The 12915-nt window shown below is 39.6% G+C and overlaps 1 protein-coding gene across 1 annotated transcript in view; it reads right to left on the reverse strand.

The window, feature by feature from the left end:
* Positions 1 to 399: 399 nt before the first annotated feature.
* Positions 400 to 12915, reverse strand: part of KIF11 (kinesin family member 11) — a 28796-nt gene continuing 16280 nt past the window's right edge. The window contains exons 11-22 of the mRNA XM_070752384.1: positions 12056 to 12143; positions 10822 to 11010; positions 10031 to 10238; positions 9684 to 9856; positions 8982 to 9104; positions 7594 to 7752; positions 6115 to 6254; positions 5154 to 5433; positions 3450 to 3672; positions 2357 to 2511; positions 1988 to 2095; positions 400 to 721 (exon numbers count right to left, since the gene is read on the reverse strand). Of these exons, the coding sequence (XP_070608485.1) occupies positions 596 to 721; positions 1988 to 2095; positions 2357 to 2511; positions 3450 to 3672; positions 5154 to 5433; positions 6115 to 6254; positions 7594 to 7752; positions 8982 to 9104; positions 9684 to 9856; positions 10031 to 10238; positions 10822 to 11010; positions 12056 to 12143 (1972 nt within the window). The 3' untranslated portion in view covers positions 400 to 595. The remainder of the gene's footprint in view (positions 722 to 1987; positions 2096 to 2356; positions 2512 to 3449; positions 3673 to 5153; positions 5434 to 6114; positions 6255 to 7593; positions 7753 to 8981; positions 9105 to 9683; positions 9857 to 10030; positions 10239 to 10821; positions 11011 to 12055; positions 12144 to 12915) is intronic.

Consider the following 12915-nt stretch of genomic DNA (forward strand, 5'->3'; position numbering starts at 1 on the left):
CGAGATCCAGATGGTGAGGAGATGGAGGTGGGTTGGGAAAGAGGCTCAGGGCCTGCAGGGACGCTGAGGGGTGGTAAGCAGAGCATAGAGTGCTCAGGGGGTAGGGGAGGCCTTGGGCAGCCACATGAGATTTAGGGAGGTGCTGAAGTACGGGCTTGGCCCAGGCCTGCCAGATCTTTCCCCCACTTCTGAGGCACTCCATGCACCATTTAACGACTTATGACTGTAACCATAATGGACAGGCTCCATTACTGTCATAAATTATAAGGTGTTCCCCCCTCGCCCACTTACTTCAAGTAAGCCACATATTTAAGACACGTTTAAGAGATCTCTGCTCCTTTCCCAGCTTTGGGTATTACCTGATCTTACAAAAGAAAAAATAAAGCCAAGACTACTAAATAATGTTAGTTATTCTTTATTTTATTTTAAAACCTGCAAAATACAAAAAGCAAGCAAATTACATTTTATAAAAGGCAACCTGTGTTGATGAGATCTCTACCTATGCAATCTGGGACACTGACTACAAAGCCATGTGCATAACTCAAGCTAAGAAAACTGGCAAGGACGGAATGAAATAGAAGCACGATATGGTACATTAGTTGAGGAGTCTTAATGGATATTTTGACTTTGGGAGAGATGGAATGGTTGAATTCTCATCCTTGGCTTTTTCTAGGAAGAATGCGGCTTTGTTCTCCTTATCCTTTTTGATGCTTCTTTTATGCTGCAAAGTTAAAGAGCTTGTGTTACTTTTTATTACTTTTACTAAGTGCTGGGAAAGCTTTATATCAGTTCCATTGTATAATTGTGTCATCATTTTGGCAAAAATACATCACCTCAGTTTACTAGCAAACAGAAATACTCTTCGGCATATGAAAATGTCAAAACAACTTGTCACCTAAAGTTTTTCAGAAAGCAAAACTTTTGGAAAAAAAATATTGTCCAATGGCCTGATTCAGCATGGCTCTTATGTTCTTAATTAGAAATTAGAAAGATCCTCTCATTTGGGGAAAATTCTGTTTTGTTTACATTTCAGCGTAGAACATCTTTTGAAGGATCAATTACTAAAGCAAATGATGGTTACTTTAAAGAAAATGTATCTCTGTGAGTAAGAAGTGATAGAGTATTTTAACCCTTTACTGGAAAACAAAATTCCTTTGAAGTCAACTAAAATGGACTTGGAGGTGGATTTAAAAATTACAATTTACATGAAAGAGGTGGAAATACAGGATCTACAAGTGGAATTGAATAACCAGTCAAAAAAGACATGCAAATAATGTAACCAAAGAATGATGTGAACTATATTTTTCAATTGAAATATAAGACATTTACTGCAGTTACTTCAGATTTAAGGATGGCTGAAAGGAATAAGGGGAAAAAATGGTTTATATGACTATGGTAAAATAAGGAGTTGCTATCTTTGGTGATGTTTGATGATAATCTGGATTGGATTATTTCTCTTTTGGAAACGTTCAGTGGTATAATGGATGAATTTGTAATATTTAGACTATCATTTTTTGATATCTAAATAAGAGGTTTTCATTCCAAATGATGTTTTTTAATAGCTTTCAATTTTTACCATTTTTGTAACATCTAATTATTAAGAGAAGGGTGGGGAGGATTTAGACTAATGGAAAGGAAGATTATATAGTACAGTACTAATAGGTATTTTTGTTAATTTTTTAAAAAATTTTTAATAAGACCTAAAGATTTAGCTATAGAAAATGGGGTGAGGCATGGAATGAAGATTTGGCTGTTTTTTAAGATAGACAACAATAAGTTATTAATGTTGAATAGTATTCTTGCTGCAGAATTTGAGGGAAGTTTTCTTTTCTTAGAATTTTTGGCAATGTTTCCTTTCTACACTTTTTAAAAAATTTCATTCTTGTATTAGGTCTCGTTATCTTTATCTGCACAGATCTTAATAAAATTTCTAAAACATACATATTCATGTCCCAATCAACAGTCAACACAAAAAGACATAAAGTACCTGAAAGAAAGGCACTCCAGTCTGAATATACAGACTAGTTTCTAAGAAGGATTTTTCACTGCAAAGGCTCTCATTAGTTTCTCTTATATCTTCTTCGTCCAAAGAATCCTTGGGACAGACAATAATTAGCCGATTGTGGCAGTGTAGATAAATCATTTCTACAAGTTAAATACACAATAGAGCAGGAGCAGTCCTCTGCACAGTAAATTTATTTATTTATTTATTGGATTTCTATGCCACCCCTTTCCGAGGACTCAGGGTGGCTCACAACATATAATGCACTCTATGCATTCTACAGCAACGTAACTGTTTAAGCACCACCCATTGGGAGAAGCAAGCTATTTCTCCTCCTTTACTTTCTGTAGTTACCTCGTCCAAGACGTCAGGCTTCACGGCTTCAGCAGCCTTTAGGGTAGATGTCAGCCTCAACTGTTTTTGTCTTAATTTTTCAAGCAGAAGATCGCGTGGTTCTGTTTTCGCCACTGTCACTGGGAAAAAGTAGTCCTTCCGCTGTGGAGTATTTCCTTTAGGAAAGATGAGAGATAATTAAGGCAGTGCACTACAGCACCCTAGGACAGTGATGGTGAACCTTTTCTGGCTAGCCTGCCAAAAGGGTGCCAACATGTGCAATAGCATACATGTGCCCACACCATAATGCAATGCACTCCCTTGTACATGCGCAACCCCCCCCCCCCCCCAGTGCTGCCCTTTTTGTATGCACACAGGCCTCACTGAAGCCTCTGGACTTCCGGTAGACCCATTGGGCTGCTTTTCGCTCTCCTTGGGGTTCAGGAGAGCCTCCTAAAGCTTGGGGACAGCAAAAAATGGCCCAACGGGTTAACTGGAAGTTTGGAAACAAAACGGAAGTGGAGGTGCCCTATTACTTACCTTCAGATAGTTGCAACCAGGCCTCGCACACCTCTGCCCATTTCTTCTGCGGCCAGCAAGGCTTTCCTGAAGGCCTCTGTAGCCCATAACAGAGTTCCGGATCAATCCAGAGCTCTGTTATCAACTACAGAAGCCTTCAAGAAAGCTTTGCCGGTTGAAGAAGAAATGGACTGAGGTCTGCAAGGCCTCGCTGCAACTGTCCAAAGCCGAAGAAATTCCCAAAGACCTTTGACAGCGAAAAAGAGGCTGAGAGTGACTCACACAAGTATATTTCCGGTTGGCCCAATGATCAGTTTTTCACCATCCCCAGGGTCCAGGAGGCTATCTTGAAGCCTGGGGAGAGCAAAAACGGCAAAAAGGCAGAAAATCAGCTGTCCAGCATGCAGGAACTGACATAGGGCGATGCCTTGCGTGTCCTCAGATATTGCTCTGCGTGCCATATGTTCACCATCACTGCCTTAGGACCACAAAGCCACCCTTTTCTTATTCAATTCCAAAACTGAATTGAGGTAGGTCTTCCTCTCTTTTTTTGTCTCCCAAAGTCTGCAGGGCTAATTTTCTCCCCTCCAAATACCTGTGGGAAGATCCATTTTCAGATCCTTAGTCAGAAAGCCATTAATCTGAGTTAAACCATTCTCTGCTTCTTCTAGGAGCAAGTCTTTCTGTTGGGTAAACTCCTCTCGGTCATTCTGCAAGTGGTCAAGAAGCCTCTTGAGGGCGACATCTTCAGCCTCTTTTTGTCTCCTTATGTGGACTGTCACTTGGGCTTCTGATGCGTTACATTTGTCATGGAGATCCTGGAAGCCAAAAATCTTAAGGTATTATGTTAAGAAACCAGATCTTCAATATTATAAACTGCAGGCTTGACTGAATGAAATTTAATTGTACTCAATATATGACAACAATTGATGGTTCTTTCCAAGTATATGAACCATCATTATTTCTGGGAAAATATGGTTTGAATCCTTCTTCCAGGCTTTCCTGAGGAGACAGCCATCAATAGCCATTCCTGGGCAAACACATTTGATTGAAACCAGTGATGATGAACTTTTTTCCCCTCGGGCGCCGAAAGAGCGTGGGTGTGTGCTATCGTGCATGCGTGAGTGTCCACACGCATAATTCAATACCTGGGGAGGGCAAAAACAGCTTCCCCCACACCCCAGAGGCTCTCTGGAAGCTGGAAACGGCCTCTTTCCCAACTTCTGGTAGGCCCAGTAGGCTCGTGTTTCGCCCTCCCAGGGCTCCAAAGGCTTCCCTGGAGTTGGGGGAGGGTATAAAATACCATCCCACATCCCCCCCATAGGCCCTTTGGAAGCCAAAAACACCCTCCCAGAGCCTCTGTGTGAGACAAAATTCAGCTGGCCAACACACACATGCACGTTGGAACTGAGTTAGGGCAACAGCTCATGTGCCAGCAGATATGGGTGGCACTGGCTCCACATGCCACCAGTGCCACCCGTGCCATAGGTTCGCCATCACTGAACTAAACCATAGGCATCAAACTCGATCACATCACAGGTGGATCGTGACGTATTTTGCCTTTGTGTAGCTGGGGTGGGCATGGACTGCACCTGACACATCTGGCCCACAGGCCGCCCATTTGACAGACCTGATCTAAACAATTATATACAGGTGGTCCTTGACAAACAACCATTCATTTAGCAACCATTTAAAATTTCAAAAAGTGACTTGTAATCAGTTTTTCCCACTTACGATCATTGCACACATGATCAAAATTTGGGTGCTTGGCAAATGGCATGTATTTATGACAATTTACATCAGGGTTATCAAATTGGATGTCTTTGAGGGCTGAATCAGCATCGTAGTTCTTCTTGGGGGTTGTAGTGGTGGTGGGAATGCCTCTTGCAGCACCCTGTTGATCAAAATGGGATCCCACCATGTCCCATTTTGGCTGCCAGAGACACTACAGGCCAGTCCTTTGCTATTTCCAGACCGGCCCCAGATTTAAGCACCCCTTGGGACGGTTTGACACCCCTGGTTTACACTGTCCTGGGGGGGCCATGCAGTCACCATTTGTAACCTTCCTCACTGGGGATGAAACTAGATTCGCTTAACGACTACATGATTCTTTTAACAAATGCAGTGGTTTACTTAACAACTGTGACAAAAAAAGGTTCATCAAATGAGGCACAAGTCACTTAACAATTGCCTCATTCAGCAATGGAAATTTTGGCTATAAGTCAAGGACCATCTGGATATACCCGTCGTAAAATTCTGTCTAAGTCTTTGATGATTTAGTTGGAAGATACGGAATTACCTTATACATGTTTTGTAGGTGTTCGTTCTGGCTGTTGAGAAAAGCTCTCTGTTGATCCATCACACCACCCATCTCTGCAGCTACCGTTCCAGCCCAATTGGTTGCTTCTTTGCACGTGTTTCTCAAACTACTGTTCAGATTTTTACAGTGGTTATCTGATTCCAGAACGATCTTAACATTATCGTGGCTGGACTGCCTGACCTCTTGGGAAAGGTCATCCAGAGCTGGAGCCATCTTGTTCTTCTGGGAAGTGCTGGAGTTGACAAGGCCAACAGTCTGCCTAAAGAAAAGGATTCAGCCACAGATTATTCAAGCGCTAATCTTTGTTTGTGCTTCACCACATAGGCTAAGACTGAAGCAGCAGCCAAATCAGTGTTATACCTAAACTCCTAATTTCACCAAATTGTATTAAAGTATCCAGTCATTCTGGAAGACTCCTCTATGGCATTATTTTGCTGTAAAAGTGGAGATACATACGATATGCCATTTTTTTCCTCTATAAGAATGCTAAAAGCAAATGCATGCAAGCCTTACTTTAATTTGAACACCCTGAAATATTTTTTTAAAGTGATGCCCATCTATCAAAGATGTCCACTCCTGCCTTTGATTGTCAGAAGTTTTGTTGAAATGGAGATTAAAGTCATGCATAATGCATAAAGGCAATGGCAGTTCCTGAAATTGACATTAGTCAATAAAGGGGATCAGCAAAAAACAAATTTTATTATTTATTTCAATTGATTATGAGTTAAATAAAATTCATATTCTGATTGCCAAATGTCTACCTTGACAATACTGTTATGCAGGTTTAGTCTGAAGCAGGGCTGACCCACAGATGCTTGAGTCTATGTGAGGAATGTGAGAGTTTTAGCCCAAGAAATATCAGAATGAATCTGACTCCCAAGAACTGCAGAATATTAGAATAATCCTTCAAACATATTTCAGAAAAAATTAAGTTCCTTACACAATTATATTTTCTTGTGCATCATTAATAGTCTTCTTTAGGCTTCCACCTTTCTCTAGGATTTGGCTTAAGTTCTGCTGAGTTTGATAATCGTGCAAGCGTAGCTGATTTTGCAGCAAAGCAATAAGTTGGGCTGTACCCTAGTATGAATAAAGAAAAATTGGGGAAAATATATATTACTAAGGAAAAGTATATTAGTAAAATGATTTGAAAGCATGCAGGAACTCACATTTATCAAATGTACTTCAGATGCATTTTTCAGTTAATACTTATACAACTGTATATTTTATTTTAGAGACAGGTTCAGGGGGGAAAAATCCATCTTTCAGGAGATACATGGGTTGAAAGATTCTGCTAGATATGGACAAAACTCAATTATCCTGATTAACCCTTTTTCAATAAGCAGATTTCCCCCTTCTTACGTACAGCCAAATTCCTCTCCACTCCTACATGAGATGCACAATAAATACACATTCACATTTCTCCTTAATCTACTTGAACACATTTGACTTGTTATGTATTATGTGACGATGATTATAATGCTCATCTATTGTGTTCAAAGAGGACCTTGATATCTAACAATTTGTGGGGCTGTCCACAATGTGTCTGCAGGTGGCTGCTAAGCCCTATACAGGCCTGAAATCTTCTGCCACATGTTGGGCAGAGATGTGTAGGCCCCATTGTTGCAGCATTTGCAGCTCTGGCTTTGTGTGACTTTTAAGAAGAAATACGAACAATGTTAGCATCCATATTACTAGAAGGCATTTGTGCACATGAAGCCAACCTATATCCCCATGTTTTTCTCTCACCCTTCTTTGTTTGGTAGTAGTATTGTTCTTACAATAAAAGTAGAAAATATAAATGGAAAATCAAAACAAACAATCAAGCATTTATAAAATGAAGCCAACCAGAATTATGTATAGTGTATACTATGGGAGTCATTGCTAGAAGCCTGCAGGCAAGCCAATTTTTTTGTCAGTAATGGAAACAGAAATATAAAGTTTCAAGGAGCTACTAAGACAGGGGTAGGCAAAGTTGGCTCTTCTATGACGTGGACTTCAACTCCCAGAATTCCCAAGCTTGGCTCAGGAGTTCTGGGAGTTGAAGTTCACAAGTCATAGAAGAGCCAACTTTGTCTAATCCTGTAGAGAACTCGCTGTCCTCCAATTAGTTTCAAGTGCAACTCTCACAATCTTGTGTAATGTCAACTGGGCATAACAGCAGTAGTAGTCAAGAAAACTAGATCCCTGTCTCTTAAGAAGGTCACACTGGACCATATGCTATCATAATCACCAGGATAGAGAAAGGAACAATGGCTGGCAGAGCCAGCAGAACCTAAGTGCTCCTTAAACAGCATAGCAACCCATATTTCTCTAAGATCATCACCCCACCACCCATTTCTATTCTAGTGCACTATGGACCTCCCATGGACACCAGCTTGATCACTCTTGGGCTACCACAACAAAATGGAAGAAATACCGTTTTCTGTGCCATCTTGGTCAGTTCCACTTGTTCTTGCAGACTCTCATAACTATCCTGAAGTTGAGAAAACATTTGGGAACTGTCTTCCTGTAGTTTACTCAAAGCAAGAGAATGATCACAGAAGAAAGCAGCCAGTTCTTCTTTGTAGCCTGTAATCTTTCAGTCAGAAAAAGAGATCACATCAATTTTCAAGGGCACATTGATATTGATTTGACTTTTTCTAAACAACAGTCCAATGTGTATATATGTGTTTAAAGTTTTGGTTTTTTTTAAGAAGAAACATGGCAATATTCATTTAGGTGGGACCATAGATGTCACTGATAATGATCACATGTTAAGATATGCATGGCTACATCATAACATAGACCCGATATAAATATATAAGTCTTAGGATTTGTGTTGTGACAAATATGCTCATCCACCTGCCAAATACCCATGAGTAGATCTGAGATATTTCAGTCTCCTTTAATTTGGAGTTATCTAGATGATCTATAAATATCCGGACAGGAGCGATTGAGGCAGTGGTGAAATCCATTTTTTTTAAATTACCGGTTCTGTGAGCATGGTAGAGGATGGTAGAGGAAGGATATTGCAAAATCTCCAACCCCACCCCACTCTGGGGCCAGCCAAAGGTGGTATTTCCTGGTTCTCCAAACTACTCAAAATTTCCGCTACCAGTTCTCCAGAACCTACTAGATTTCATTTCTGGTTTGAGGTTGACAAAAGCTGTCCTCAAGATAGGGTGGGAAAGAAGATCCAACTTCCAGATGCTCAAGAGATTAATAGGGCAGGGAATTGGTAGACATTTAGCTCCTTTCAAAAGCACTACCTGTTTATAAAGTGTTCATGCAGGAGGAAACATTTTGCCTGCAAAAGAAAATAGGGAAGGTTCATTGCTTTTGCCTGTCAGCAAATGGAAGAGCTCTGTTTGTACCATAAGCAATGACCTGGTGATTTCTCCAAAGACAGGCACAGGTACGACTGAGGGAATTCCCTCTGAATCAATTCTAAGCTCCACTGCTCTAGACAACTGTGACTGTTCAGTGCCTTTCCCAAAGGAGCAAAGCATGAAATTGCTGAAAGTGGACTACAAATGAAGTGGTTTACATTGCAAAGGGGAAGAAGCCCCACAATGAAGGCTCTGGCAGCTTAGTGATTGTATTGGATTAGGTTGAAAGGCTAAAGGAGTGGTTTTTTTCAACCTCAGGAAGTTTAAGATGTGTGGACTTCAGCTCCCAGAATTTCCCAGCCAACATGACTGGGGAGGGCTGGCTGTTGAAGTCCACATGCCTTAGAATCCAAGGTTGAGAAATACTGAGAGGGAAAGGTTCCTAATCCTTGTGCTAGCATTCAACAATTATAGTACTTCAAGGTATGTTTATTACCATATCTGCCCAGGATGAATTTTTCTTGAAGCACTCCTGCAACTGAGAGTTTATATTCTGCACATGTTGTACCACAGGAGTTAGACTACTTAATGCCTTGTCCAGTCTACACCCATGTTCCTCCTAGAAGAGCAGACAAGATAGGGAACTCATTGATTTCAAAGAAGGAAACATTGGAAACCCAACCAGAAAACAGAATTGCAGAAAGGCTAGACATTATAACTGCTCCGAATTAGCTATTATTTCTCACACATTAGGAATTGATAAGATCAATTTAGTGTCAAGCTTCCTTCAATGCAAGATGCTATCCCAAGAGCTGACATGGCACCTAATAAATCTCCAGTGAAATTTTATTGAAGACAATAAGCAACAATACTCATGAATATGTCAAATACACAATTTCCTGTTCCTTCTGTAGAATTGCATTCCAACAGTATTCTTATTTGGATTCTGCTGCAACATAGGAAATTGCCCCAAGTTTCTAATCATCAAATTTCCTAGCTTTTATCCTCATGACACTGGATGAAGAAAGTCTGTGCCAAAATCAGTAGTTGTAGTCATAATATCTACAGTATCTTGTCTTCATTTGAAAACTACCTGGAACTTCCAACTCTGGGTAATCAGATCCTTCTTTTGTTTCTGGCTTATACTTTAACAGCAAATAACCAAAACATTATTCTACTTTATGCCATTTGTACTTACAATCATTTTTTGCAGATCTTTTTGCTTTAGGGAGGCTAGCTTGTCCTGATTCATCACTTTTTCAGTAGTTAGGGATACTTCAGTAGAAACCATTTCCTTTACCGAAGTGAATGCTGCGTCTATAGTTGTTGTGGTGACTGCAAATGCTGAAAGACTGGTAGACAGAAGATCATCTAACAAGAAAAAGATGAGATATAACAATTTAACCCAACCCCCTTCTTGCTAGAAGGCAACAGTGATTTGGTAACGGTTTTGATTTCTCAACAAGTCTAAATCAAGGTTTTGCCATGTCAAGGATAGGTGTGCGTTGACTTTATTGCCATGTGAAGTTGAATAGAAAGACTTACTAACTGAGGAGGTGTAAGAGTTTAGGAACTCTTGCTGATTCTGATAGTTCTTTTTCACAGAGTTCTGAATTTTGTTAAAGAGAATATTCATCTGATCCATAAAGGTCTTTTGTGCTTCCACATTATAGTGCTCAACTGCTTTCTTCCGATCTAATTTTGCATGCAAACCAGACACATCACCGGTAGTTTCTTTAACTGTAGTAAGCAGCTAAGGAGGAAAAAAAGATTGATAGTCTTCAAATATCACCTCTCCCTCTCTCTCTTTCTCTCATATACACACACACACAAGTTTTCCATTACATTTTAAAATGTAAACTAAAAGAGGGAATTACAGAAATGTGTTCCAAATTTTGCCTCCTTTGGCTTCAGTGTCTTTTTAGGCCATGAGTCCCCAATCTTTCCAGCTCTGCGGACCAGTAGCAGCGATAGTGTGTGCGGGTGTGATTGTCTGCCAGCCACTTGTGCAATTGGAACTTTGTGCCCAGCTCCCAAAGGGCCACAGCCCAGTACCATGCTGCGGTACTGGGGAACCCTGTTTCAAACTATTAAAACTATTAATTGAAAAAGCTTCCACAAAATGCCCATATCGTCCCCTCATAGGATGTACTCTTTTCTGATTGACAAAGACATTCTGATTTCATCAAGAATCACACTAAAAGTCTAATATTCTTTCAGAACTGTAAGAGCCACTGAAACTCTTAAATGGGCTATCTCTATTTAAAATACAATCATTTTCATCTAGCAAGCAATCTGTTTTTAGAAAACAATATCAGTATGTCACATAGTCTGACCTTAGTAGCAGTGCCATGAAGCTTTTCTTCTGAGCTCTCTAAAGCCAAGGCCACATATTCTTCTTCAGCAAGAAGAACCTTGGTGATATCCAAGTCTTTCTGGGTAACTTCCAATTCCATTTCCCTGGCTTGTAGGTTTGCCTGGCACTTTTCCATTTCATCTTTTTGTACAGTAAATAACTCGTTAACCTGTGTCAAGACAAAATATACTTGTAAAGATGCAGGCCATCTGCAGTCCAAATATGGCCTGTAAGGGCTTTTGCGTGATCGCTAGCTCTTCCTTTCTGCAAAATCTGACAAAAACTGACATGGCTTCTTCATTCATATATGTGTGTGTAAATAAAATAATGCTTTTCTAAGTACAGGTAATCCTCAAGTTATGGCCACAACTGAGCCCAAAAATTATGTTATGTGAAACATTTGTTAAGTGAGTTTTTCCCATTTTACAACTTTTCTCATCACAGTTGTTAAAGTGAATCATTGCATCTATCTATCTGTCTGTCTGTCTGATTTCTATGCTGCCCTTCTCCTGGGATTCAGGGCAGCTCACTGTGAACTTAAAATTTGTTAAGTTAGTAACATGGCTGATTACCAGAAGGTTGCAAAAGCAGATCACATGACCTGGGTACATCACAACTGTCATAAATGTGAACCAGTTGCCAAGCACCTGAATTTTGATCATATAACAATGGGGATATTCAGAAGTCACTTTTTTCAGTGCCCTTATAACTTTGAATGGTCACTAAACAAACTGTTGTAAATTGAGAACTATCTGTAGTAGTTTTTCTGACTGTTGGCAAGTACTACAGCTGCTTGAATTGATATTCTTTAAACTTTAAAACTTGTGGACTTCAACTCCAGAATTCTCCAGCCAGCTATGCCGCCTAGAGAATTCTGGGAGTTGAAGTCCACAAGTCTTACAAGTTGCCAAGTTTGAAGACCTCTGCTTTAATGGATAAAGTGCTGGAAAAATCACATGGCGTTTTACTTTTATACATAATGGTAGCACAATGGTGTGCTCAGCACTGGAAAGATCCTGTTATATCTCCTATAGAGGAACATTTATTAAGGTGTTAAATCATTGGCTCTTGTGAAAGGAAAGCCACTCCAAAAATTCATCTACAACTGGAAGCTTTTCACATTATTATCTTTGTGAAAAGATGAGCGTGCTAGAGCTTTCTAACCATCTGAGAATCATCCCAGAAGATAAAAGAAATGTACTGGGTTCACTTACTTTTTTCAATTCTTCCTCCATGGCTGTGATTTTCTCAATATAGTCGGCAATTTGCTCTTCCTGAACTGTCATTTTCCCATGAAGTGCACTAAAGAAAAAGTCAATCAATGTTAAAAATGACATAATGTTATTAATTTCGTGCCAAACAATGAAATAACTTTAAGAGCAAATAGGGAGAAAATAGCTATTCATTTCTGATTACTACCATGTTTCTCTGTAAATAAGACCTGGTCTTATATTCATTTTTGCTCCAAAGGGCGCATTAAAGCTTACTTTCTGGTTAGGTCTTATTTGAGGGGAAATATGATGCCAGCCAGTATATATTCGGGATTTTTATCTGGACATCCAAAAGATTTAAAGTCCAATTATCTTGCTATTGAGTTATGTTTTAATCTTTGAGATTCCTTTCTTTTCCAAATAATATTCAGTATGCCATTAAGTATCTTAATTCGCTATGACCAATAACTGGAGATTTCCGTCCTTCAAAAAGATATGTATGTATGTATATATGTATGTATGTATGTATGCATGCATGTATGCGTGCATGTAACATATTTTTGCTGATAATGAAAAGGAAGGACACTAAAGAAAAGTTTATATATCTCTGTATTTCAATTTACCTCAGGACTTTCCCCCCAAATGTTAGCACCTCATTTCTCAATACCCAACTCACCTTCTAAGCTTATGTTACTGAAGGAATTATTTTTGGAAATCTGCTCATAATAGAATGTTGCCCTACTCTTCTGAACATGGCCCTCAACCCAATTCATTTTTGCTCTGCTCTGATTAGTATCATCCAAGCTTTTTCAATAAGAAATGAATTGATTTGGAACAATAATGATGTATGAGGCATATGACAT

The sequence above is a fragment of the Erythrolamprus reginae genome, chromosome 5 (assembly GCF_031021105.1).
Source record: "Erythrolamprus reginae isolate rEryReg1 chromosome 5, rEryReg1.hap1, whole genome shotgun sequence".
NCBI lineage: Eukaryota > Metazoa > Chordata > Lepidosauria > Squamata > Dipsadidae > Erythrolamprus > Erythrolamprus reginae.